We start from the raw sequence: 27,961 nt of genomic DNA, 5'->3' as shown, positions 1-27,961 counted from the left end.
AAGCGAATATTCAACAGAAAACCGAAGAACGAGTCTTACGGAACACACAAGAAGTTGAAACAAGATTAAAGAGATCAAAGTACACATAGAGAGAACAAAACGGTAAAATAAGACGGAGATAGTGAATAAAAGCGAAATAGAGAAGGCGGAACTCAATGAAAACCCAACAAAAATCGTAAAACAAACTCTATAAATCACACAAATAGCTAAAACACGAACATTAGGCATAAAAATAGCGTCTGGGTCGTGAGGAAGAACCATAGCCCCAGTCAGGCAGTCTCCCCGATCGATCTCGCCGAGTCTCGTGAGTCGCGAGAGTCCCAGCGAGCGGGGCACAATAACACTCCACCTGCTCCTTATTTCACCAGGGATTTGTCTCTCCCCTTGCACTCCCGACCAGTAAGTGTCCCTGAGTTTATCCGTAAGCGCATGAGTGTAGCAAGGTCCCTTAGGTCTATTTTGAGTGGGTGGGCGAGGGTTTTATGGGGTGAATTAAGGGTAAATGTGAAGGAAATATTAGGGTGAGTCACGGGAGGAGGGCGAACATGGCTTCTGGTGTCAGCTGCTTTTGTTTTTGTCATTTTGCGGGGTTGTTTTTAGGTCTACGGCTGTGGCGGGGGGTGTTTCAGGGCCCTGTTGGTTATATCTACGCGTGGCTAAGGGTGCAGGGTGTGAGGGTGAAGGGTTAACGGGTAGCAGTGACGTAATATGAAGGAGGGGCTGTCTCACTGAAAATATTGGTTTGTTTCGGTTGCCCGCATCCATCCCGGTACTCAGTGGTGACTCACTTCTTGACTCTTCCTTCCTTCGCCTTTCCCGAACAGCATCGTAAATGAGTAAAATGACACTTTATTTCCCCAACGGCTGAATGGATGCGACGAACCGAAAATTGTCACCGTCTTGTACTCAATCAATCAATTTTCTTTGCGTTTCTTGGGTTGTTTGTTGTTGTTTTCTCCCTCCCTCCGCCTCCCGTGGTGTGGGGAGGGGGTGGCTTGCTCTGTACGGCCTTTACTCACCTGATATTCACCTGGTGTGCTGTCAGTTCAGTGAGTAAGGAAGGTGTGGTTACTTTATTGACACTTATTCATTCTTTCAACGCCTCCTTGTTCTCTTTACTCATCTGTCAAGGGAAGGCTTTGAAAGTTGTGGGGTTTGGTGGAGTTCGTATGATTTACTCATCTGTCAGTTGAAATATTAGTACTCATGTTGCTTCTGTTTCTTCTTTACTCATCTGTTCAGGTGTATAGAGGGAATGAATAGTTGTGTTGGTGGTGGTGTTTTTGTGATTTACTCATCTTATTTACTCATCTGTCAGTTGAAATCTTACTCCTGTTGGTTTTGTTTGTTCTTTCTTTATTCATTTGTCCTGGCAGGTGTTTGAAAATGTTGATGTTTGGTGTTCATGTGATTTACTCATGTCAATTGAGACAGTAGTTACTCATTTTACTTTTGTTTCCTCTTTCTTTACTCATCTGTCAAGGCAGGTATTTTAAATTTACTCATTTAATTCACTCATCTGTCAACATTTCTTGTCACTTTTGTTTCACCTTTACTCACCTGTCAAGGAAAATGTATGAAAAGGTTGGTTGTTGTTATTCATGCTGCTTCATCTGATTTACTCACCTGCCACTTGAAATACAGGAAAGGTGTGTGTATATATATTTGTCTTTATTGTTATTATTTATTTTACTCATCTGTCAAGGGAGGTGTGTTGAAAAATATGATGTTTTGGTGTTATTCATGCTGTTGTTTGGCCTGATTTACTCACCTGTCAGTTGTATATGCACCATTACTCATGTCACTTTGTCTCACCTTGTTTATACTCACCTGGTGTGTAAATGATACATATTTGGGTGTTTATTCATGCTGTTGCCTCATCCACTTTACTTGCCTGTCATGGATAATTGGAGAAAGTTATGATGTATTTCCATATTTTACTCATTCCACCTTGTCTTTCATTGTTTTATTCACCTGGCAAGGAATAATTTGAAATGTCTTGTTCTGGTGTTATTAATTTATTCACCATTTGAGTTACTCACCTGTCACAAAGTAATTGAAGAGAGTAATGCAGTGTTTGCCATATTTACTCACCTTCTTTCAGACATCTGTCAAGGAAAGTATTTAAAAGGTCTACTTGTGTGTTAATTAATTTATTATCACCGATTACTCACTTGCCACTAGTAAGTGAAGTGAGTAATAGAGTGTTTGCTATATTTACTCATCTTATCTTCATTTACTCATCAGTCAAGAGAAACATTTGAAGGATCTAGTTTTGGTGTTTTATTAATTCATTTATCACCTGAATTACTCACCTGATAAAGGAGAAAGGTGTATTTGTAGTATTTACTCATTGTACCTTTCATTATCTTTCACTCACCTGTCAAGGGAAATATTTGAAAGATCTAGTTTTAGTGTTTATTAATTAATTTGTCATCACCTGGATTACTCACCTGATAGAAGGAAGAAGTTTATTCACAGTATTTATTCATCATACCTTTCTTTATTTTCTTTCATTCATTTGTCAAGGGAAATATTTGAAAGGTCTAGATTCTCATACATATTCATCTGTATTACACTCTTGAGAACTTTTAGAAACATCAGCTTTTCCTCATCTCTTATTGGCTGAAGGAAACTACTGAAAGTGTCCACATACTCATTGTTTCTTTAATACCACACCATACATCAGAAAATGTACAATAAATTCAAGCAGGGAATGGTGCAGCAAAATATAGCAACAGTTGGCAGGGCAGGGCAGGGCATGTCAGGTGTGTTTAAGGTTGCAACATAGGTAATTCTTTTTCTATTAGTTGGTAGTGGTGTGAGAAAGAGAGATTTCACTTAGATCGATAGCCAATTAAAGTATTATTATTAGCATGTAGAGACTGGATCAGGGAGTCACTGTATTCAGGGCAAATCTTCCATGGTGGTGTTCATTTGATTTACTCATGTAATTTACTGATTTACTATTTAATTTACTCATCTGTCAGTTAGAATAGCAGCATTTCTCATTTCAATTTTGTTTAAATTTTACTCATGGCATGGGTTTTTGAGGTCACGGCATAATGTTTTCTATTATTTAGTTAGTGGTGGTGTTAAAAAGACCAATTTCACATAGATGAGGAGCCAAGTAAAGTATTATTGTTAGTGTATAGAAGACAGGATGAGAGAATTAGCATATTCAGAGCAAACCTTCCATCACAGCCCAAGAATCCCTCAATAAACATGAACTAAAGCCCTGACATGTCTCCACATTGTAAGAGAGGCACAAGTCCCCAAGGTTCTCAAATAGTATACGTCCATTTCCCTCACCTGTCACTCATAATAGAAGAAAGTTATGTATTAGCAGTATTACTCATCCCACCTTGTGTCTTGACCTTCCTTACCTTCTCTTCCTGGTCTTGTTTAGTGTTGAGGTTCTTCCCTTGCTTTTACTTCAGTTCCCTTGTGTGTTCTAAGCTTCTCTGTGGGTGGAAATGGTAGATGGTGCTAAGTTGTGGTGTATCTTGAGTTACTTTTGTTTTTCTTCTGGTGGTGATGGTGGTGGTGGTAGTTAAGGTCTTCTTGGGTATTTATTAGATCTTGTTGTGAATGAAAATAAATGTGTGGTCATTCTTTTGTTGTCTTAGCTAATACTTTTTTCTTTTTTTCTTTTTTGTGATTTTGTGGTGAGGTGTTTTAAGCCTTTTTTTTTTTTTATTTATTTTTTTTTTCATGATTTTGAGGTGTGTTGGTGAGGTTGAAAAAGTGTCATGTCGAGTGTTTAGAAGCTCTGTGTGAGTGAAAATGTATATGTGGTGATATTTTTTGTTGTCTTAAGCTAATACTTCCTTCTTTCTTTTTCTTTTCTTCTTTTCCGGTGGTTTTGTGGTGTGGTGTGTTGGTGATGGTGAAAAAGTGCCATGTCGAGTGTCTATAAGCTCTGTGTGAGTGAAAATGTGTTTGTGGTGATATTCTTTAGCTAACACTTTCGTTTTTTCTTTTATTTTTTGTCTTTTTCTGTTTTTTTTTCTTGAGGTGATGGTATTGGTGAAGGAGGAGGGTGGATGTCATATTGGGTGTTCAGAGGCTCCCTGTGTGTGTGTGTGTGTGTGTGTGTGTGTGTGTGTGTGTGTGTGTGTGTGTATGGTGATCTACTCTTGTTTATGTTATTGTCAATACTTTCGCTTCTATTTTCTTCCTCTCTGTATTTTTCCTATTTTTCTTTCTCAATTTTTTCTTGTCTTTCCTCCTTTCTTTTTATATTTTTCTTCATTTCAGTTTTTCTTCTAATTTTCTTCTGATTTTTCCTTTTATTTTCTTCCTTTCTGTGTTTTCTTTTACTTTTCTTTTTCTCTGTGATTTTGTGTTGTGTAGGTGAGGCTGAGGAGGAGTGTGTCTTGTGGATGCTCAGAGCTTCTTGGTGACTGAAAGTGTGTGTGTGTGTGTGTGTGTGTGTGTGTGTGTGTGTGTGTGTGTGTGTGTGTGTGTGTGTGTGTTATTTACTTTGGTGTATCTTTTGCTAGTGTTTCTGTTGTCTTTGTTTTCTCTTCTCTTTCCTTTGATGCTGGTGTGTTGTGTTGGTGAGGCTGAAGGGATGTCTTGTGGTTCTGTTTTGTTTATTATTTGAAAGTTTAGTTGATATTTATATTTATTAATTTAATTTAATTTAATTTAGATTATTTATTTATATATTTATTTATTTTTATGAATGATAGCACTGGTAGATTTTATTTGGTATTTTGGGATGTCAGTACACACACACACACACACACACACACACACACACACACACACACACACACACACACACACACACACACACACACACACACACACACACACACACACACACACACACACACACACAATACAGTTTTCCACATAGAACAGTGGAATGCATTGAGTGATGAAGTTGTTACAGCACATAATGTGCATAACTTTAAAGAATAATTGGATAAATGGAGACATGGAGACAAGACACTATGAGCCCTGCTCGAACCTTGAACAGTACAACTAGATAAACACACACACACAAAAAAAAAAAAAAATAAAATAAAATAAAAATAAAAAAGATAAATAAATAAATAAATTACTGATGTATTATTTAGTTATTTATATTGATGTTGTGCTGTAAATTCAAAGTTAAAACAAATGTTTAATCCTCAAATAGATAAGATTTGATATCAAGACCACATGAAATAAAAAAAACATTAACAATTTCTAGACTTTCCTTTTTATTCTTTGATCTGCACATCATCATCATCATCATCATCATCATCATCATCACTTTAGTTGACATTCATATATTCCTAAGTAGGATTAGACAGCTAAAGTCTTTCACCTGCTTTCAGTGCTATGTGTTATGTCTTTTTCTGTCACTAACCTTTCTGAGACATTCATCTACAACCACCACCAAACACTGTACAGATTAGAAGTAACGAAACCTTTCTTTCCTCATTCTTCCTTTTGAGTATTCCATACACTTCCTAGCACTGCATTGTTGCTTATGGCAGTGAGGAAGTTAGTGACCATATTACCTCCAGATTTGAGTTACCCCCTTTAGGAAGCCCAGTGTATCATGGTGTGATAGTGAGGTACTGCTCTAAACAATGGTGGGTGTGGCTTGCAGTGTGTAGCCAGAGATAACCCCTTGATTGTTAATATAAACCTCACATCCAATCGATTGATTCATGTTTGCTCTGTTTGCTGTGACAAGAGAATAAAGATGCTAATAGTATATGTGTAGGTAGATACTTGATGGTTATTCTGCAGAGATAGCCTTATTAATTGTTCCCTAGTCTTTAAACTATTCCCATTAGAGAGATAGGTACATATACACTTCATTATGCAAATTAAGCAGATTGAGCCAGAGAAAACCCTATTAATTGTTCCCTAGCCTTCATTTAAACAGTATTACCACTAGAGGGAAAAAAATATAGTGTGTCGATACGTGAATAAACACAACATTATACAGAGAAAACCCTATTAATTATTCCTTAACCTTCATCCCTCCCCTGATAAATTTACTGTGGACTTTTCAAACACTATTGCCATTAGAGGAAAATATGAATAGTGTCTGTAGGTGGATAAATACTCCATTATTAAGATTCCAGGCAACATAAGCAACTCAGATGTGTTTTTTGATTCCGTAAGAGGTTTTAAGTGTTTGTTTTGATTTTGTACAATACAATTACACTTTTTGTTTTTGCTATTGTTATGTAATATTTTTCTTCCTTTATTTTGCCCCACATTCTGGATTCGTTAAAATATTTGTGTGCTCATTTCAGTTTTTGTTCTGGTGATACATTCAGTTCTTTGTTTGAGGTGTTTTTTATCATTATTATCTTTTATTGTCATTGATTAGTGTGATCTTTTAGGCTTACTATCAAATCTTGACTCTTCAATTAAAAAAAGATTATAAATGAGCATATTTTGACTGAGTTTATACCTGCCTGTATCTGTGTTTCCATCTTCCTATGACCTGAACTCATTTAAAAGGGAGATTTCAAGATATACCACTATTTTGGCTAACTTTCAAACCTGCTTGGGGACTGACATCTAACTGAGCTAATTTTATTTATTTATTTATTTTTATTTATTTATTTTATTTTTTTGTCCCTCGCCATAAAAAAAATGAATAATGGTTTTATTATAATATACAACAATTTATGCCACAAGCAGCATTATAGTACAAGATATTGACAAGGATGTGCAGGAGAGAAAAGAGGAGGAAAGAGGAAAGGAAAAAAAAATAAGGCTTTCCTGTGTATGCTCTATATTATGATTAGGGATGACTGAAAGGAGAAAAAAAGAAACAAAAAAAAACATAAGTGGTAGCTATACAATTTTTAAAAAAGTGGCCAGTTAGTAATGAAAAGATTAAATGCATTGTTTTGAATATTACTAGAAATTACTTTTATTTTTGTTCTTCTTGTTCTTCTTCTTGTTGTTCTTGTTTTTTCCTTTTCTTCTTCTCCTCCTCCTCCTCCTCCTCCTCCTCCTCCTCCTCCTCCTCCTCCTCCTCCTCCTCCTCCTCTGTATTATTATTATTATTGTTATTATTATTATCATCATCATCATCATCATCATCATCATCATCATCATCATGGACTTTAAACTTTATTTTTTTGTAGCTTTGGCAGGTTGACTTTATTTCACTCTACCTCGACAGTTTGGCCTTTATTTCACTGTAGCATGGCAGGTTGGACTTTATTTCATTACCCCCTGAGTGCTTTGTTTTGGCAGGGCTATCTTAATTGGTCGTTTAAGTCATTATCTTCTGAATTTCTAGTGATTGTTGTCGGTTGTTGATTCTTGAGTAGTGAAATGGAAGGACAGGTTTTTATGTTCTTTTTCTCCTTTTTCTTTCAAGCAATGCAATTCTTTTTTTTTTATTCTTTGTTCTCTTTTATCAATTCTAACTTTTTTTTTTTTATTTATCTTTAGTGAAATGGAGGGATAGGTTTGTTATTTTGTCGTTTTCTGTTTTTTCTTTGTAATATATGTTTCTTGATTTTTTTTTTTTTTTTTTTTTTTTTCAATTTAAATGTTTTTCCTAGTAGTAGACTATGTACATTCCTGACTTTTCTTTGTATTCTGGGTTGTTGATTTACTAGGGAAATATTGGGAAAATTTGGAAGTCTCTCTCTCTCTCTCTGATATTACTGAATTATGAAAAGAAAAAGATAGATAAAATGAGAATAAATAAGACTACAAATATTACTGAACATAGACAAAATAAATTATAGATGATAGAATATAAATAAATAGGAATAAATAAGACCACAGATATTACTGAACATGAAAAAAAATATGAAAATAAAATAGAAATAACTAAATAAAACATGAAATACTACTGAACATTAACAAAATCATAAAGAAATAGATATAAATAAAACCACTGATACATGAACAAAAATATGAAAATAAAATAGAAATAACTAAATAAAACATGAAATACTACTGAACATTAATAAAATCATAAAGAAATAGATAAAAAATAGATAGCTAGAAATAAATAATAACCACTGATACTAATAAACAAATAAAAACTTCAAATACAACTGAACACAAACAAAATAATCAAAAAATAGATTAAAAAAAAAAAGATAGATCAAAATAAATCAAAACATCACTGATACTAATAAACAAGAACAAAATCCTCACAAGCACCAACAGGGAATGGAAATAGGATTAGAAGATAAGATAGTCAGTGTCCCAGCATGAGTCACCTATGTTATGAGAGTGAGCCAGTGTGTTGGTGATAAGGTGATTGCTGTACAGGTGGGAGTCTGTTGCACTGAGATGAGGACACAGGTCTTTTTGGTGATTATGGTGGTCCTGGTCAGTGTGGTGGTGGTGTTCTGTGTCTGGAGGTCTTTTTAAGGATAGACTTCTCTTGAGGGTCTTTATGGTAGGGAGCTTTAAAAGAAGGTTAGATAAGTTCATGGATGGGGATAATAGATGGAATTAGGTAGGTTAAACACACAGGGACTGCCTCGTATAGGTATAGGCCGCAGCTTTCCTCTTTTCTTATGTTATGTTTATGTGTGTTTCGTGGTGTTATCTTTCCTTCCCTCTGGTCTCTGTGGTGGTTTGATGTGTCTGGAGGTCTTTTTAAGGGTAGACTCCTTTCCTGGAGGTCTTTGTGTGTTTTGGGGCTTAGTTTTCCTTCCCTCTGGTCTCTGTGGTGGTGGTGGTTTGGTTTTTCTAGAGGTCTTTTTAAGGCTAGACTAATTTCCTGGGGGTCTTTGTGTGTTTTGGGGCTTAGTTTTCTTCCCTCTGGTCTCTGTGGTGGTGGTTTGCTGTGTCTGGAGGTCCTTTTAAGGGTGGACTCATTTCCTGAGGGTGTTTATGTGTTTTGTGGTTTTAGTTTTTCTTCTCGGACATAAGTGTTCTCAATTTTTTTCCTCTTCCTTCTAAATGTTTTCTTATTTTGCAAGTTTTTCTCTGGGCACATTTCTCTCATTTCCTTCTCTACTCTCTTAAACATTTTGCCATTTACTAAGTTTTCCTTCCCAGACATTTTTTGTTCAATGTTTTTTCCTCTCTGCTCAACATTTTCTTATTTTACATGTTTTCCTCCTTTGACATAATTTTCTCTCTTTGTTTTTCTCCACTGTAATCATTCCCCCATTTGACAAGTTTTTCTCTCAGGACAATTTTAATTTTCTCAACATTTTTTTCTCTCCTCTCTAAAACATTTCCCCACATGACAAGTTTTCTTCCCTGTACACTTTCCTCATACAACATTTTCTCCTTTTGAATGTTTTGCATCTCTCACTGTCTTAGTAAATGCAATATCCCTGTGCTATGATGAAACGTGGACTGAGGCTTCACTGCTGAGGGTTTTAAGATAAGCTCTGGTTAATTTGTAAGTAAGAACACAGCTAAAAATATCTAAAAGAGGAGATGAGTTTAGTGTGTGTGTGTGTGTGTGCATGTGTGTGTAAAACGTGGTAAGAGTTAGGCTGGGAGTTTAACTTCTTCAATACTGGGTCACGTTTTTACCTGAGATTTATGTACAATTAAACCATTTTATTAACATTAAGAAGAGTCTATGAAGGTCAGAAGATTGATAGCCGAAGCCTTCACTATTTCAATCCCCTACATGAGTTTCTGAAGCTATATAGAATCAGCGAATAATAAGCAGAATGAATATGGAAACACGTCATAGTACTGAAAAGGTTAAGGTTGTTTATTTACATACAGCTGTGTACTAAGAAAAGAATTGTGGTCTTGATTTTTTTTAGCTTTAAGAAAGAATTATGCTGTTAAGAAAACTAACCTGCTATAATGTTTGATGAAAATGCAAGGCAATCATTATTTCTATTGCTATTACTTTTTTTTTTTTTTTTTTTTTATGGACGCTTTACATTTTCCTGTTTTCAAAATAGTTCACCTGTCATTTTTCTCTTTTTCAAGTGTTTCTTATACTGGGTTGAAGTTTTCTTAATATTAGTGTGTAGAGTGTAGGAGGGAAAGTTGCAGTGATATGTAATTAATGATGGTATGCTAACAAAACAATCCTGAAGCTCATATTATTCAGTAGTGGGACAGAACTGTACTTTATAGGATGTGTTTTAGAGGGCAGGGGAAAGATTTATGTATGTATGTATGTATAGTCAGACCAGTACTACATAGGTTGTGTTTTAGAGTGTAGGGGAAATATTTGAGTATATATGTATAGTCACAAGTCATGTGCCCTTCTGCTCTCACCTCCTCTGTGCTTTTTGTTTTCCTTGATTCATAAGTCCTCTGACAATATAGCAAATCCTTATAATTATCAGACTTATTATACCAGAAAGCTTTAGGTTAAGGACAATAACAAATACAGATATTAGAGGACATTGAAATAAGGAAAAACAATAAACACAACAAGTAAAAGTGGTACATACCCAAAATACCAATTATGTACAAGACAAGAGACATTTCCAAAATATTAAGAATGTGTATCAGTTTTATATGCCCCTTTCAGGTTAAGAAAAAAAATAAATGTGTTTATCTACTAGAGAGCAAAATAAGAAAAAAAAAACAAATAAGAGACATTTCCCAACTATTAACAATGAACTATTAACAATGTATCTTAATTTTGTATGCTTCATCCTCAGTTGAAGAAAAATAAACACAACTTACTTAAATGAAGGAAAACAAACAAAACAGACACACACATTCCCCAACTATTAACAATGTACCTTGAGTTTGTATGCCCCAATCACACCCTTCTATAGACAGTAGACACCATGCATTGTCTGACACCTTAGTAGACATAGATTTGATAGCTTGCCAAGTGATGAGCAGAAATACTTAGCTAAGAGTCTGTGTGAGAGTTGCAAGTTACGGATATATTTTTCCCCACAAGGCTGCCTGTCCTGCCTGGAGTTAGCTGGTGTAAGTTATCTTGTGTCTCTCTGAATGTTTCCTCATCCCTCTTGTTTGTTACCCATCTCTCCTTGTGTGTGTGTCAGCCATTGTGTGTGTGTGTGTGTGTCAGTCAGTGTGTGAGATTGTACTTACGTGTGTGTGTGTGTGTCTCCGTTCCTTATCCCTACATGTCTACAGTTTTCTATAGAGGAGTGTATGCATGTCGCAACCTGTCTTGCCATGTCTTCTTATGTAACTAGTAATGTTTTGATGGATTTATTTATTTATTTATTAGTGATTTAAGTGTATGTATAGTTTTATGGCTTGGATGTGTGTGTGTGTGTGTGTGTGTGTGTGTGTGTGTGTGTGTGTGTGTGTGTGTGTGTGTGCCATAAATATTTCTCAAAAGACAAAAATAAGGTTAATACTCATCTAACTTTGCTGGTCACACACATGTCATGCAGTGGTGTACGTAAATGTACATAATCTTGCCAAACGTGAGGTGATGGTGTTTGACAGCAAGGCAACAGTGTTTATGCTAACTAATGGGGACATGACATAGAACACCTTATATAACACAAGACCTAGGGCTAGCATTTCTCTCTCTCTCTCTCTCTCTCTCTCTCTCTCTCTCTCTCTCTCTCTCTCTCTCTCTCTCTCTCTCTCTCTCTCTCTCTCTCTCTCTCTCTCTCTCTCTCTCTCTCTGATGCCTTGATATGGATGCTGCATAGTGGAAGAAGCTCAATACATAACAGGATTCACATACCCAAGCTGCTGGAATGTGTGTAAGCTAACTGGGTCTGTGTCACACCTGAGCTATTATTTAACTTTCAGGTGTGGGAGTAAATTGAGTGCTTACCTTACCTTTTCATGTGTGTGACCTTTCAGTGCAGTAATATCTGAACACCTGTGTGAAGTAAGGAGTGCAGGAGATATAGTGAATTTTGAAGCATGTGTCTTTTGGTATAATAAAAGTATCTTGTTGTTTTTATACATGTGAGAGAGGAACAGGCTAAAAGGAGTACAAATGAATAGTTAAGGCTTGCTAGAAATGATGATTTAGATTTGTATAATGAGGAAATACAGCCCAGGAAACTATATCTCTTGTGTGTTAGGTGGTTCTTGAGGCATCTGTCAGTGTATAGCTTATCTTGTGTATGTAAGAGAGGAACAGGCTGAAAGGTGAATAAATGAGTAAGTAAGGCTTGCTGACATGATTATCCAACATTGTATAATGAGGACATTCAGGCCAGGAAACTACCTCTTGTCTTAGGTAGTTCTTGCATTAACTTGTGAGGTTATATGGTTGATCTGTTATAGTACATATATAGGAGACTTTACCCCTTACTACCATGTGATCTGAGCGTAGAGAATCAAGGTGTTCACTATTGCTAGCTCATATACGTATTTGTGCCTCTCATAGTTCTACCTGCTTCTGTGTTTCCATCTTACTATGACCTCAACTCATTTAAGAGGAAGGTTTCAAGACATTTATCTCATTCTTTTGGCTAACTCTCTTGGATCTGCTTGGGAACTGGCACCTAAGTGGGCCTTTTTCTTTAGTCATTGTTGTTGTTTGCCAGATTTACCCTCTTACATAAAAGAGAAGTCTGATCTCACAGCTTACAGATTCAAGAATTAAATTGTTAGATGATATAGTTGACTCTTATAGTATATAGGAATGTTGATACTGTACAGCCTTCTGATATCATAGCTTACCCAAACCACATGTTGCATTATATTGCTAGTCATACAGTTGAGTCTCTTGTGCCATATAGGACTGTTCACCCTTTTGTAATCTGATGCTATAGTGGTGTTAGATGATAATATTGCGAGGTCATGCAGTTCCTCACGACCATTTAGTCTCAGCTTACAGAGTTTAAATGTTTAGTTGAGGAAGACTTGGAAAATCTTTAATCTGGTGTAAGAAATGCATGATAAAAACAAGGAAAACATGAACTATCAATAAGAAAAGTGTTGCCTCAAAAGAACTCTGACACAGGCACACAGTTTTCCATTTTTATGACCCACACTTACACCAGATTAGTCTCCTCTTTGGTAACTGGGTGAGTGAATGAGACATGAGGCAGTGAGAGGATGGAGTCAGTGAGGCTTGGGTGTCAATGACTTATAAGACATCCTCATTGTTCTTGTGTGTGGGACGACCAGTGTTGGAATGAGAGAGGAATGCTTTTCATCCGACTGCTTCATGCTTGGCCCATCACAGAGAAGGTAGTGTGGTGAGCACGTACTGTAGGCTCTGGCTTGTTGTGTGTTTGAGAGAGAGAGAGAGAGAGAGAGAGAGAGAGACTGTATGTATTAATCTACTTACCTTTACAAAATCATGGTACGTACCTTTCCATCTTGTTTCATACTTATCAATACTGTTTCATCATATTCTTCAAAAGTGTTATGTTATATTTATTTATTTATTTATTTTTACACCCACATTTTTTTCTCCATTGCTCAGTCATTGATCCCTTGGTGTGTGTGTATGTATGTACGTGGGATGGTGTGAAGGCATAATTCCCTTTTATTGTCCTCTCTTAGAAAGCTAAAAGTTTCCTGCATCTTTCTTTAAAACATTTCTTGCATAATTTCTTACCATGTGTGTCTGTGTGTGTGTCATTGTGGGTAATGTGCAGCTGGCAGAGTCTGGGTATTCTCATAACATTCCTTGAAAACTTACTTTGTGTGTGTGTGTGTGTGTGTGTGTGTGTGTCAATATAAGATAATGTCTGGATGTTTTTATATCTTTCCTTTAAAGCTCTCCTTACTTAATATTTTGCATTGTGTGTGTGTGTGTGTGTGTGTGTGTGTGTGTGTGTGTGTGTGTGTGTGATGGTATGGGATGGGGTGGAGATGTTAGCAGATTTTTATTACATTTTACCTTGAATCCTTCTTTTCTTCTTTTCTTGCATAATATCCTGGTATGTTTATTGTGTGCGTATGTATGTATGTATGTACGTACGTACGTACGCACCCAAGCCTTTTGAGAGAAGATAGGTACAATGAACAAAAGAATGACAATGGCAATATTTACATATGCTGGAGTGTGTGTGTGTGGGTGGGTGTGGGTGTGGGTGTGTGTGCATCATCTTGGTGAGGTATTAGCAATGAAAGGAACAGCCTAACAGCCTCGGCCAGCCACACTGTGCATTACCTACCCAGCCATGAAGGGTTTGTGCAAGTCATCTGGTGCAACACAAATATGCTAATGTGGTGACATCATCATTCCCTTTCCTCCCATTGCCACCCCCTTCCTCTTTGCCCACCGACCCACCTGCCTAGCCACCCTCCCACCCACTCACCCACCAGCCAGCCAGTCTTCCAGTACCTTGCCTTCTCACCCCTTTCCTTCCCATCCCTTGCCAACGCTCTCCTCTTACCCCACCCACCCAACCACCAAGCATCCCTCCCACCAGCTAGCCAGTCTTCCAGTACCTCGCCTTGCCACCCCTTCCTCTCCTTTCCCTCCCACCCACCAGCCAGCCAGTCAGCCTCCCAGTACCTTGCCTTGCTGTACTTAGGAGTGTCTTGTGGGGAGTGGATGGGCTTGCATGTGTCTGCTGTTAGTTATGCTTCACATTTTTTTTTTTTTTTTTTTTTTTTTTTTTCAATTTGTTGTGTTTTGTATTGGTTATCTTTTTGTTTACTTACTTTATTATTATTGTTATTATTATTATCCTTATCATTAATCACCATCATCATCATTTTTGGGGGAGTTTTCATTTGTTTCTTTTTACTGGATGCTCCTTGTTGTTTTTATCGTATCTCTCTCTCTCTCTCTCTCTCTCTCTCTCTCTCTCTCTCTCTCTCTCTCTCTCTCTCTCTCTCTCTCTCTCTCTCTCTCTCTCTCTCTATCTCTCTGTGATTGTGTTGTGGTACTAGATGTTTGTTGTATTTTTCTCCTTTCCTTCTTTTTGGTGTTGGATGTTAGTTTGTTGTTTCCTGGTTCTATTTTTGTTGTTCATGACTGTGGTATTATTATTTTTGTATTGTTTTCTTTACATGTTTGTGTGGCTCATCTTTGATTGAGTTGTAATATTAAGGTTGTAGTGAATGGTAGAGTGAAATGAATGTGGTAAGAATGAACCTCCTCCATTTTTGTATGCACAGATGAATGTTGAATTCTTTTTTTTTTAACATGAATGTCATATTTTTTACATTTCTTTAACTCTTTCATAGGATAAACAATATGAATGGTGTACAAAGACCTTTCTGTCCACCTTTCCCTTATTTACTTATCAGCACAGAAGTCATGTAGTAACTCAAGCTTTTATTATTGACTCCAGTTTTACAATGACACATTCTTACCTTTCCTGCAGGTATGGAGGTGTAAGAAGCGTTATCCAAGAGTTGTTTGGTGCCCACAGTGAAACCTGCGAACATGAAAATGGGTTTGTCGCAGCGCCAAAGAGAGGAACTGTGAGTGTCTTGAAGTTTGTTTACACTGACAGAGGATTGAGTGAAATAACTATGTTTTATTCTGTATGTAGAGAATTTGAGAGCTTGGAACTGTAAGTGTTTTGAATTTTTCTTAGACTGACAGAGGATTGAGTGAAATGACTGTGTTTATTCTGTATATAGAGAGTTTGAGAGAATGAATGGCTATATTTATCAGGTATATAGGGACTTTGAAGTGACTGGCTGTGTTTATCCTGTAAATAGAAAGTTTGAACTGACTGTTTATCCTGTATATAGGGAGTTTGAGAGTGACTGGCTGTGTTTATCCTGGATATTGGGAGTTTGAAGTGACTGGCTGTGTTTTTCCTGTATATTGGGAGTTTGAGGGTGACTGGCTGGCTGTTTATCTTGTATATTGGGAGTTTTGCTGAAAGAATGGTTTAACTGATCCTGACTGGTGTTTTATTTGTTTATTTTTATTTATCTATTCTTTTAAGGAAAAACTTGGCCAAGGGCAACAAAAAGTCAAACAAAAAGATCCACTTAGATCCCAGTCGCTGAGCAGTTCTGAGAGAGTTAGCCAAAAGATTGGGATAAATGTCTGGAAAATGAGTTCCGGGTAGAGAAAGATAGAAATTTGTAGATTATTATTATTTTTTTGTTTTATATTACTTTTTTATGTATAGAACAGTGGCCAAGGAAAGTTAATAAAAGACAATATTTATCCTCCCTTATCTATTTGGTTTGGTGAGTGGCACCTGGCTTACTGAGAACGGAGGAAAAGATATCCGGGCTTGAGTATTGAGAAAAAGAGCAAATGTTTTCAGGATGTTATATCTGAAGAGGCAAATTTTTATCACGTTTCCTGTAGTTTCTTTTTTTAGGTATAATGTCATGAGTCAGGAGTGCTGTGAGCAAATAAGCACAGAATGATATGGTTCAAACTGGTGTACACTTGTTAGGGAAGCAGTGATGGTTGTGTTGTGGTGGTGGTGGTTTTAGTTGAGTTGAGCTGCTAATAAGAAACAAAACCAAACATTTCCTTTGATTAGATTAGCGAACACACACACACACACACACACACACACACACACACACACACACACACACACACACACACACACACACACACACACACACACACACACACACACACACACACACACACACACACACACACACACACACACACACACACACACACACACACACACACACACACACACACACACACACACACACACACACACACACACACACACACACACACACACACACAGATGATAGCCATGAAATAAACAGGAAGCCATGTAACACAATCAGTTGATAGTAAAGTAATAATGAGTCCATTGTGTGTGTGTGTGTGTGTGTGTGTGTGTGTGTGTGTGTGGTAATTGTTATCAGAGGACTCAATCAGGATGGAAGTGTCATTATTGAAGACATAATTAGCACCCTTCCTTCTCTAATAGGATCTGTCACCACACTGTACTCCTCTCTCCAGACTGAGGACTGTATTCTTAACGTGACTCCTCTATGAACTATTTATAAAGGCTAGATATGCTAAGTCTTGTTTCTGTGAGTTCGTATTGATGTTGTAGAATCCTTGTTAAGTAATCCCTAGAATGAAAACACTGGAAGACTCTGATAACTTCCATTACAATCTGTGAAAAGTTGTTAATGATGCAGAATCCTAGTTAACTAATTTCTAAAACACTGAAAACACCTTGGGAGACCTCACTGACTTCCACGGGAGCCTGTGAGAACACTCGGGAAGACTCTGATAACTTGCATTACAACCTTTGAGAAGTTATGTGGCAGAATCCTAGTTAACTAATTTCTAAAACACTGAAAACACCCTGGAAGACCTCACTAATTTCCACAGGAGCCTGTGAGACAGTGTCAAAATGAGATACAGGAATGTTTGAGGATTTCGTGGGGCTCAGTTCAAGTATGGTAACTTCTATGGAAGAACTCTATCCCTCTGAATATCCTAGCCAATCAGTTTTAATTCTACTGGGTCAGTTTCCTCTGTCTGAACATTCTATCAAGTTAAATTCAATTCTAATTGGTCAAATGCCTGTTAGGTTTGTCTGTTTATCCCTTTCACAGCTAAATATATACTTTCTTATTTCCATCCATGACTTCTGAGACACTTCTTTTGTATCTCTTAAGTAGTTCTGTTGCTTAGAAGGACATAAAATCAACCTTACCTCTCTTTTTTTCTCTTTGTAACCATGCAAACAATTTTTACTGTGCTTTTATGTTAATAAAGGAAGACCAAAGCAGAAAAATTCCATTAAACAGACATGTGTATTTCTCATTTAGTATTGATGATGTACTTTTTAAAACTACTGATAAGACCAAAGTTGGCTATCTTTTAGTTTGCTCTTGTCTTGTTATTTTATCACTCCCAGAAATAAGGTTATATCTATTATCTAAAAGTAATTATGGATTGTTATTGCGTGTGAGTTTATGTTCTCTTGATCTTAGTAATGATGCTATAGGAAAATGTGTCTTAGTTTCTTTGAGATTATGTCATCTAGAAATAAGAATGATTGATAACCTATATCTTTGGTTATTTAGTATGGATATGATTGATACTTTATTGTGAAAGTATTGCATCTGTGGCTGTTCAGTGTGAAGTGTCATTAAGAAGCAAGGAAACAAGTCGTCTTCACTCCAAGGCTGCCACGTCAGGAATGATTTGTTTTGTGCACCCAGCTGCATTTGGAACTATGAATCTTAGTCTTGAATCCTCTTTCCATATAATGAGCACAGTGTTAAACATAAGTAATGACTTGGCTGTGAATCCTCAGTCACTACACTACACTTGTTTCCCACTTTAGCTCTGATAACAAGGCCTTAGCTGACTTCTTTATAGTTTTTATATACCATTTCATCCTTTAGAAGTAAGGTAATGGCTGTTATCTTATCTGGTATCCAAGACTGATAGCTACATGCCCTTTCCTCTTTCTCTGTGCTGTGATATAGCCATAGCTGATTTACTACATGATCTTTCTTCTTTTTTTCTTTGCAGTAATAAGGCCATAGCTGACTATCTGTGCAGCAATGGCTACATGGACGCTCTGGAAGCCTTCAAGGCAGAGGCAGACATGCCTGGCGAAATTGAAAGAAAGTACGCTGGACTCCTCGAAAAGAAATGGTGCTCTGTCATCAGGCTCCAGAAGAAGGTGAGGAGGGAAGATGTGGATGGCAATGGCTGCTGGGGACATACAGGATGTGCATGTTAGACAATGCAGAGGAATTGTTTGATTTCACATTTTTGTAGGAGTATTATTTTACCTAATGTACGTAGTTGAATTGTTTTTCCGAACATTTCCAAATTGGTAAGATTTTCAAGTTGTTTAGGCTCAAACTTTTGAACCTGAAGTGTGATTTTGGTCTAGATTTTTTAATTTGTGAATTATTTAGATTAAGATTTATGTATGTGAGAAGAGAGAGTGTGTATATGTGTGTGTTGTCTGTGAATAATAATAGTAATGTTGTTCGCAGGTGATGGAGCTGGAGGTGAAGCTGAACGAAGCCGAGAGAGAATACATCGCTGGAGCTCCAACTCGGGACAAACGATCGCCGTCAGAATGGATTCCTCGGCCCCCGGAGAAGTACTGCCTCACCGGCCACAGAGCGCCCGTCACCAGGGTGAGGCTCGGCAAGGGGGACAGGAGGCTGGGCAAACCGGAGCCTGGCAGACTTAAATGTATAGATAAATATGGAGATTGTTACTGTTTTCGGTCTTAGAAGACTTCTAAAGCATAGATAGTTAACATAAAATGACACACTGAAAACAGGACACAGAATTGAAGCCTTGTGGAATTCAATGTATAGATAAACATGATAGTTGTTGTTATAATGAATTGTCACTGTATTAGGTCACACAGACCTGACAAAGGGTAGGTAGACAGTAAGTGTAAATAAAGCATAGTGAGCTGGAAGGAAGAGTGGGAGAATTGGAGACTTGCAGAATTAAATGTATTGATAAACATAGAGGTTGTCATTGTATTGGATTGTCATAGGAGAAGAGTAGTTATGGTTAGATTGTCAACAATAAGGAGGACAAGACTAGGAGAACTAGAGCCTTGTGGAATTAATAGAGATGAACATGGAAATTGTTATTTAGTATTGTCACTGTATTGTGTCTGATGGTTCTCCTCCCTTTAGGTTATCATCCACCCCATGTATTCCTTGATGGTTTCATCCAGTGAAGACGGAACCATCAAGGTCTGGGATTACGAGACAGGCGACTACGAGAAGACCCTCAAGGGCCACACCGACAGCATCCAGGACATTGCTTTCGACCATGGCGGGAAGTTCTTAGGTGTGTCTCACCTTCACATAGAGAGAGAGAGAGAGAAAGAGAGAGAGAGAGAGAGAGAGAGAGAGAGAGAGAGAGAGAGAGAGAGAGAGAGAGAGAGAGAGAGAGAGAGAGAGAGAGAGAGAACTACAAACTTTTCATCAGATGCAGTAACAATTAATCACTTTATTTAAATTTGAGCTTAATGGGAAGGAATTTCACCAATGAGTAGCATTTTAAAGGTCTGGTATGGTTACTCAGTCATGCATTGTTTAGTTTACCTCCTGAGCCATAGAGGGAAGTACTTGAGGGAGTAACTGTTGCATTGCCTTCTCTGCAGTGTCATGTAGCGCTGACATGTCCATCAAGCTTTGGGACTTCTCCTCCTACGAGTGTGTCAAGACCATGCACGGCCACGACCACAATGTATCCTCGGTAACCTTCATGCCCTCGGGAGATTACCTCCTCAGCTGCTCCAGAGATAAGACCATCAAAATGTGGGAGGTGGCTACAGGGTGAGGAGGGGGCAGCATTTCTATTGGTGTTTACAGTGTTTTGTCAGCTCTCTTGGTTTGTTTATATGTCATGAACTACCACTTATAGAATGCATTTTTGGTGTAAATGTAGGTGTCTGTGTATGTCAGTTTGTGTGTGCATTAGCCATGTCTTGGCTAATGATATATGTTGGTGTGGGTGGTGTTCAGGCAGCGTCACACTAGCTTGTTTTCTGTCGGCGATTTTTGTAATTTTTTTTACCGTTCCATCAACTTTTTCCATCGTCTTGAGTTAAATGAAATGTACTATTTTCCTCTAGAGTCAATTTTTAGTCAAATTAAGATCTCTAGTTTCTAATCAACATTTTTATAATAAAATTTATTTTCTTTTTATTTGGAATGATGTAATCCCAGTTTAAAAGAATCTTTATATGTTGATGTATATATTTTTGTATATATATATATATATATATATATATATATATATATATATATATATATATATATATATATATATATATATATATATATATATATATATATATATATATATATATATATATATATATATATATATATATATATATATATATATATATATATATATATATATATATATATATATATATATATATATATATATATATATATATATATATATATATATATATATATATATATATATATATATATATATATATATATATATATATATATATATATATATATATATATATATATATATATATATATATATATATATATATATATATATATATATATATATATATATATATATATATATATATATATATATATATATATATATATATATATATATATATATATATATATATATATATATATATATATATATATATATATATATATATATATATATATATATATATATATATATATATATATATATATATATATATATATATATATATATATATATATATATATATATATATATATATATATATATATATATATATATATATATATATATATATATATATATATATATATATATATATATATATATATATATATATATATATATATATATATTTTTTTTTATTTTTTTTTTTTATTTATTTATTTTTTTTTGTAGCCTTACGTGAAAAGTGGCTCAGTTGTTTGTTTACATTTCTCTGGGACTATGACAATCCAAAGCAGAACCTCCAAGTAGTGACTGGCCAAGATGAGCTACTCTGTTGTTTATCAGTGGACAAAGCTGTCTGAAAAGTATCTCTTAGAGAGCATTAGAGGTCCAAAATAACAACTTGCTGGGGGTGAAGGGACAGCCATGTTTGTGTTACAGTTGACAAACATGACAGAGGTGGAAGCAAGCATGTGTGTGACGACGAACGTCGGCAAAAGTTGACAGTCTTCTGAAAATTGATGGAAAATGCTAGTGTGATGCTACCTTTAGCTTAGTACATTGAGAGATAATTAGCCTGATGAGAGACTAGATATAAGGTTTTAGTAGTGGTGGTGGTATTGATGGTGTTGATGCCGTAGATACTGCGTGAAGACGTTCACTGGACACCGAGAGTGGGTGAGGATGGTACGAGTCTGCAACGACGGCTCCCTCATCGCCTCATGCTCCAATGACCAGACAGTTCGAGTCTGGCTCACCGCTACCAAGGAATGCAAGGTGTGTGTGTGTGTGTGTGTGTGTGTGTGTGTGTGTGTGTGTGTGTGTGCGCACGCGTGCGTGCACATTTGTTGTGTTGTGTTGTGTTTGGGGAAGCTGCTTAGGTTGCCATACTCTTGGTGAGGCATAGAATGTTTGTGTGTGTGTGTGTGTGTGTGTGTGTGTGTGTGTGTGTGTGTGTGTGTGTGTGTGTGTCTGGGGAAGTAGAGTGGATGGCTTGTCTATTACTAAGTCACAGTAGTGGATCCTCTCCTGTTTTCTTGACAAACAGGAAAATTAGAAAGGGTAATTTCAATGCACATTGTAACAAATATTTTGTTTGGTTTTTGAATCATGTTGATGCAATGTGTTTGGTATATGAGTAGTTTATTCTATTTGCATTATGTGTGAGCCAGTGTGTAGAGATTAGATAAGCAAGCTCCTGCCTCCATCAGGCTGAGCTTCGAGAGCACGACCATGTGGTGGAATGCATTGCCTGGTGTGAGGGCAATGCCAGCAATGCCGTGAATGAAGCTGTTGCCACAGATAACCGAAAGCCAACCTACCAGGGTCCCTTCTTGATGTCCGGCTCCAGGGACAAGACTATCAAGGTGGGCACATCAAATATTTTAAATGCATCATTATCAGTAGTCTTGGATTCTGTTCTTAGTATAGAGTTGTGTATATATGTGATGATTTTAAATGGTACTTATTTGTAGAGGGTCTGGACATATTGTCTTTGAAATCTATGAGTCACTTGTCTTGAATTCTGAATATTTGACTGTGCATAGAGTAAAATTTATTAGTGCATACATGTGATTATTATAATGGTGATACTTGTATGTTAAGAGTGCAATGAGCCATGAAAGCACTACTGATGTGTGTACTGTGTGTAAAGAATGCCACATTTTCAAGATAGGGTCAAGATTAGTTTCTAAATTTGATGTGCTGATGTGATGATTTAGCATGGAGGGGGAGCCACGACAGTATTAGTAATGTGTGTACTCTGTGTGAATGACAGGTTTGGGATGTGGGTGTTGGCCTGTGCCTCTTTTCTCTGGTGGGTCACGACAACTGGGTGCGAGGCCTAGTGGTTCACCCCGGCGGCAAGTACATTCTCTCAGCCTCCGACGACAAGACAGTCCGGGTGTGGGACATTAAGAACAAGCGTTGCCAAAAGACCCTGGATGCTCACTCTCATTTCTGTACATCATTAGGTAAGTGTGGCTGTGTTATTTGAAGGAATTTTGATGTGTTTGCTTTGTGTTTAGTGTTATAATAGGTCTGTAGTGGCTTGTGATGTTTTTACTAAGATTTTAAGGAGATATTGTTGCTCACTGATTTTCTTACATTACCTCTTATTTTGTGGAAATAGTTTAAGGAAGTGTTTGTTTGTTTTCATTGTTCAGTATGGCTCTTGAGGTTGTTTGTGATGTTCATTAGCAAGATTCATCCTATGTAGAGGAATTTTGGTTTGTGTTTATTGGTGTGTTTTAGTAGGATATCTTTGGATTTCTAGTTTATTTTTCATTATTTTTCATTCCTTCCAGACATGCACCGAACTGCACCATACGTCATCACTGGCAGCGTGGACCAGACCATCAAGGTGTGGGAGTGTCGCTAACATGAGGGTGTGCCAGCCAGCCAGCCTCCCCTTCCCTCCCCACCCCTTCCTCCCCACTGCACGCTGTCACTGCCGCCACAGACACTGATGATGATGCCACTGCTGCTCCCTGACTCCCCTGCACTGCTGTCTGTGATCCCCTGCCCCGTGGCTACTCTGGTGGTGGTGATGGTGGTGGTAGTGGTGGTGGCCGCACTGGGCACCTCGTCAGGGGTGGTGCCACTCTCTTCGCCCTGCAGTTTGATCTTAAAGGAGCTGGAACATGGGCAGTGTGCAGTAAGAGGCAAGTGGCACCATGTTTTTGGGAGGAGAAAACCCAAGTAATTTATTTCTTTAATTTATTATTACCACAAAATATAACAAGAGTACCACCCTTTTGACAGTAACTTGGGCACTACTGGGGCGCCAGGGAAGCTAAGGAGCGTCCAGGGTGGGCTCAGAGCACCTGTGTATAGCTGCTTCTTGTGTTGCCTCCTTATCTTGCACTCACCACAAGGCCGAGGCTGCTCACTAGCAGTTCGGGTGTGATGTGTCGCTGATCCTCTGTTGTTTTTACACCAAAGAAGAGTAGAGGTGTTTCTTCAAAACCTGTGAATGTTTAACATGAGCTCATTTGTATTTGTGATTCTTCATTCCCAGGTGATCAGAGGAAAACTTTGATGATATAAAATTACTGTAACATTGTAAATATTGAAGTAGCCACTTATAGTTACTTATACAACAGCTATGTTTTGAAGACTATAATGGAGGGCAAGGATGAAATAAGTAGGCAGCAGTACAGCAATGCTTGTTTCGTGTGCTGTGGAGCAGGCAGCAGGTGGCAGGCCAAGCCTCCACCCCCAGGCTGGGCTCATCAGGGAGCAGGAGGGCGAGCAGAGCAAGCAGGGTGCACAGGGCCTGCCCCCCAGCACACCATGTGACGCAAGCCCTGGGAGACAGGAGAGGCTAGTTCAGTACAGGCAGTCTGGTGCTACTCTGCCCCAACCTCCCCCACCACCTGCTGGTGGGGGGTGCCGGGCGGTTGGTGGCTGTTACCTCGGTTGTGTCTGGCGGGGCCCAGCGCTCCCACGTTCACCTTTCATCCCAGACAATACCAGTCTTAACTTTACTTCTTCATTTTGTCACTCTTTGCTACCTATATCTTTCCCACGTCTAGATTTCATGGCAGATCTTTGAAGTCAAATTAGCGAGGCACAAACGGTGCCTTTTTTATATAAACTAACATGCTGTGATTACCTTATATAGTCTACACTTTACAGAGCTTTAGTATATTTTTTGTATTTTTGTACTATTTAATGTAGCCACGTGGTTTTGATTGTCACATTGGCATCAATCAATCACTGACTATCTTGTGTTAATTATTATAAAGAAGCTGGAGCTATGATGAGGCTGCCTTGCTTGGCCAACTAGTGAAGGAACAGCACCACCAGTAGCAAACAGTCACCCTGCCTTGGACTATGCCTGTGCCTGCACTGCCAGAGGGTAGTGTCATGCAAACCTTGAACAGTACCACACTAGTTCAGTAAGCAGTACTAGAGAGGCCGGCTCTACTGTATTTGACAACTGAAAATGGCTGCCACAAGGTCTTAGCTGTGTTGCATAATATGTTAATGAATAGTCCATGGGGCTGGTTAGTTTCAGATTTATTATCATATAATGTGTGTGCTTGTGTGTGTAGTATGCATATACCATTCTGCATTGTGGTGCATACTTGTATATGCATAGTAGCACATTCTTTTTCTTTGAATTAAAACTCGACTGTATACTTATACATGCATATACCCTTCTGCATTGTGCATATTTGTATATGCATAGTAGCACATTCTTTTTCTTTGAATAAAAACTCACCTGTATACTTATACATGCATAAACATTCATTACATTTACTCTTTACAATGCTAGATCTGAGGCCTAAGTGACTGTATACATAGTGGCAGCCGAGGAAAGTGTCAAACATGTCCCGCTTTAGTCATCAGATGCCGCTGTCATTTGACTCTGCTCCTCTCACTAGTGTGTAGCCAAATAGAGTGTAAGTGCATTTTGGTGCAGACTTTTTTTTTTCTTATTGTTTTACAGTTATTTATATTTATTTGATATATATGACTTACTCTAAACAAGTTTGTGAAGGTGGGGCCATAGGAGCTGCCGGAGATATCCTAAACATGGCACTCAGGACAGCTGATGATGCTTTCTCTTCCTGTGCTAGTACTTTGCAACACAAGGTCAGCTGGGGAGGGCTGCTGCCACCCTGGCCAGCGTGCGGGAGGGACTTACAAGTCAGAGGCAGTGACCCTGGTGGCCGGGCACATCAACAGTGTCGGGTGACATTGTCTTTCATGAGCAGACACACGCTTGGCACAATCAGTTACCAGTTCATTCTGAGTTGTATCCACATTCCATAGCTTGTGGTGACTGGTGGTGAGCCGTGACTCGGGCATGGTGGGCTGTGAGTGTGCCGTGCTGTGCTCACTAATACTTCAAGTTGTTGCTTGGCCATTGAAGAGATAAATACTGTCTGTTCCTGAAAGGTAATGTTTGCTGACGGCTGGAAAAAATACTATATAAATTTCAAGTAACTAACCAATTTTTTGTCACGATATAGTCTCATACACACTAATGTTGATGTTGATATACAAGTTCATGTCTTATTTATTGTTTTGAGAGTCAGTTGTGCTGGTTAAGTTTTGTTGTGGATGAGCAACAGATGAAAAAGGTACTTGTTTATGATCAGCGTCGGTTCACTACTACCAACTGTCTTTGGCATTTTTTTTCAATAAAGCTAAAGTTCCATGTCAGTCTTGAACGTGTCATTGAATTTGTTTATTTTTTGTGGGTTGTGCACCCTTAACAAGGTCACTGTTTTGATGTTTGTTCAAGCTGGAAGTTGATCTAACTCACTACCTAACCCAGGTAACTCATGACCACTGCTGGGCTCTCTTGAGATTCCTAACAGCAAAAAAGAAAAAAGAATCAGTCTGAGAAAATTAAACGAACCTGATACGAGGTAAGTCTGAAAAAAGGGCACAATTTTGTTTAGTTGTCGTCGTAGTCACCAGCATCGTTCCAGCTGAAACGCTTGTTACCCCCCCACAAGAGGAATGCGTCAACCAATCCTCCAAGCGATTTCAGGCACAGACTTTTGAGTTCACTTCAGTTTTCAGGTGTTGTGGACCTCTGCTCTTGCTAGCTTAGAGAGACGTCACACCCTGAACGTTGGCGGGGCACCTCCCTCACCTGTCACCACCACACACTCCTCCTTGGTTAGCCTCCGTGTCTCAGAAGTGAACTTGGTTTCCCTTATATACATACATACATACATACATACATATATATATATCTATAAATATATACATACATATATATGCATTAAAATTGATGTTCACACCTGTCTTTTAGTGAAACCGTTCCTGAATGTAACACGACCACTCACTCTTTCCTCGTCAAGGTCTTGCCTGTCATTGATGGCTGATTAACACACTCTATCCTGCGCGTTGTCTTTTTCCATTTTGGTTTTCGTGGCATAACCTTATCAAGCGTTTAATGTTTCTAGGTCAGACTGAATTTTTGGAGAACCTGCATGACAACTATATTTATTTAAATTTTTTTTTTTTTTTTGATATTGTGTATGTATTTTCTTGACATTCTTTTGCTTTTCTGTATTTCTCTGTGTTTTTGCATGCTTTTGCTCATGGTGACAGTAGGAGTGTGCATGTTGAGAACCTCTAATGACAACAACACTGTCACAAGCAATCACAAGACCGCTGTACTGTGTGATGTATGACCTTTGTCTCAACGGGAGGAGGAAGATTATGTGCTATTTAGACGTGAGATAGATACCGTACCCCGGCCTGAACATCTTGGCAGCTTGGAACAAAACCAATCCAAACCTGCAGCCATTTTCATTTAAGCTTTGAATTATTTTATGTAGAGGAGGAATTACATGGGCCTTTTAATTAGTTGCTTTGTACGACTTTGTTACTGCTGAACACTGTACATAATTACTACCTTCTCTTCTCTGTACATTTATTCTATAAACGTTAAGTAACAAGTGAATAAATTCGATGTACACCAGACAGCTTTATTATTTTCTCCCTGAGTTACCAGCGGCACAAATAGCGGCTTTGCATCCTACTGCTGGCACTGTGAGGTGTGATGCAAGTCAAGAGATCAGTGTCACGTGTTTTTATTTTATTTGCAAAATGATAGGAGATAGTATTTTTCTTCATTCTTTTTCTTTTTTTTTCCTTATTGGCCCTGTGAGATCTGACAAGTTAGTAGGTAATAAAACATGGAGTGTTATTATTTATTTTTGTAGTGTTAGGAAATAGCATTTTCTTTATTCATCTTTTCTTCTTTTTCCTTGCTGGCAGTGTGAGATGAGATGAAAGTTTATTAATTTTGCAGAATGTTTGGAAATAATTTTCTTCTCTGGGTATTTCATTTGTCTTTTTGTTGGCAGTATTAGGTGAGATGCAAGTTGTTATGTAATATGTGGATACTATTCTATTTATTTTACAAGATGTTGGGAAAGTTTTTTTTTCACCTTTCTTTTTACATGAATATTCTTTATCACAATAGCTATATTTATCACTAGATTGGAATGCTTTAGTTTATTCATTATTTATGTTGCTAAG

The 27,961-nt window shown here is 37.6% G+C and overlaps 1 protein-coding gene across 2 annotated transcripts; it reads left to right on the top strand.

Moving 5' to 3' along the window:
• The first annotated feature begins 253 nt into the window (after positions 1-253).
• On the top strand, positions 254-27,398 carry LOC123507628 (lissencephaly-1 homolog). Of its 2 annotated transcripts, XM_045260657.1 has the most exons (11): positions 286-399; positions 10,844-10,872; positions 15,174-15,273; positions 18,290-18,443; positions 18,766-18,912; positions 19,432-19,588; positions 19,905-20,079; positions 21,589-21,724; positions 22,159-22,314; positions 22,725-22,920; positions 23,254-27,398. In XM_045260657.1, exons 3-11 carry the CDS (start codon positions 15,236-15,238, stop codon positions 23,325-23,327), a joined length of 1,233 nt encoding a protein of 410 aa, XP_045116592.1. In that variant the 5' UTR covers positions 286-399; positions 10,844-10,872; positions 15,174-15,235; the 3' UTR covers positions 23,328-27,398. The 2 variants fall into 2 exon arrangements, with proteins under 2 accessions (XP_045116591.1, XP_045116592.1); XM_045260656.1 differs by lacking the exon at positions 10,844-10,872 and having other exon boundaries at positions 254-399.
• The last annotated feature ends 563 nt before the right edge of the window (positions 27,399-27,961 follow it).

Source organism: Portunus trituberculatus, chromosome 23 (genome assembly GCF_017591435.1).
Source record: "Portunus trituberculatus isolate SZX2019 chromosome 23, ASM1759143v1, whole genome shotgun sequence".
Lineage (NCBI taxonomy): Eukaryota > Metazoa > Arthropoda > Malacostraca > Decapoda > Portunidae > Portunus > Portunus trituberculatus.
Note: the sequence above shows the minus strand (reverse complement) of the source record. Positions and strands in the feature narration are given on the sequence as shown.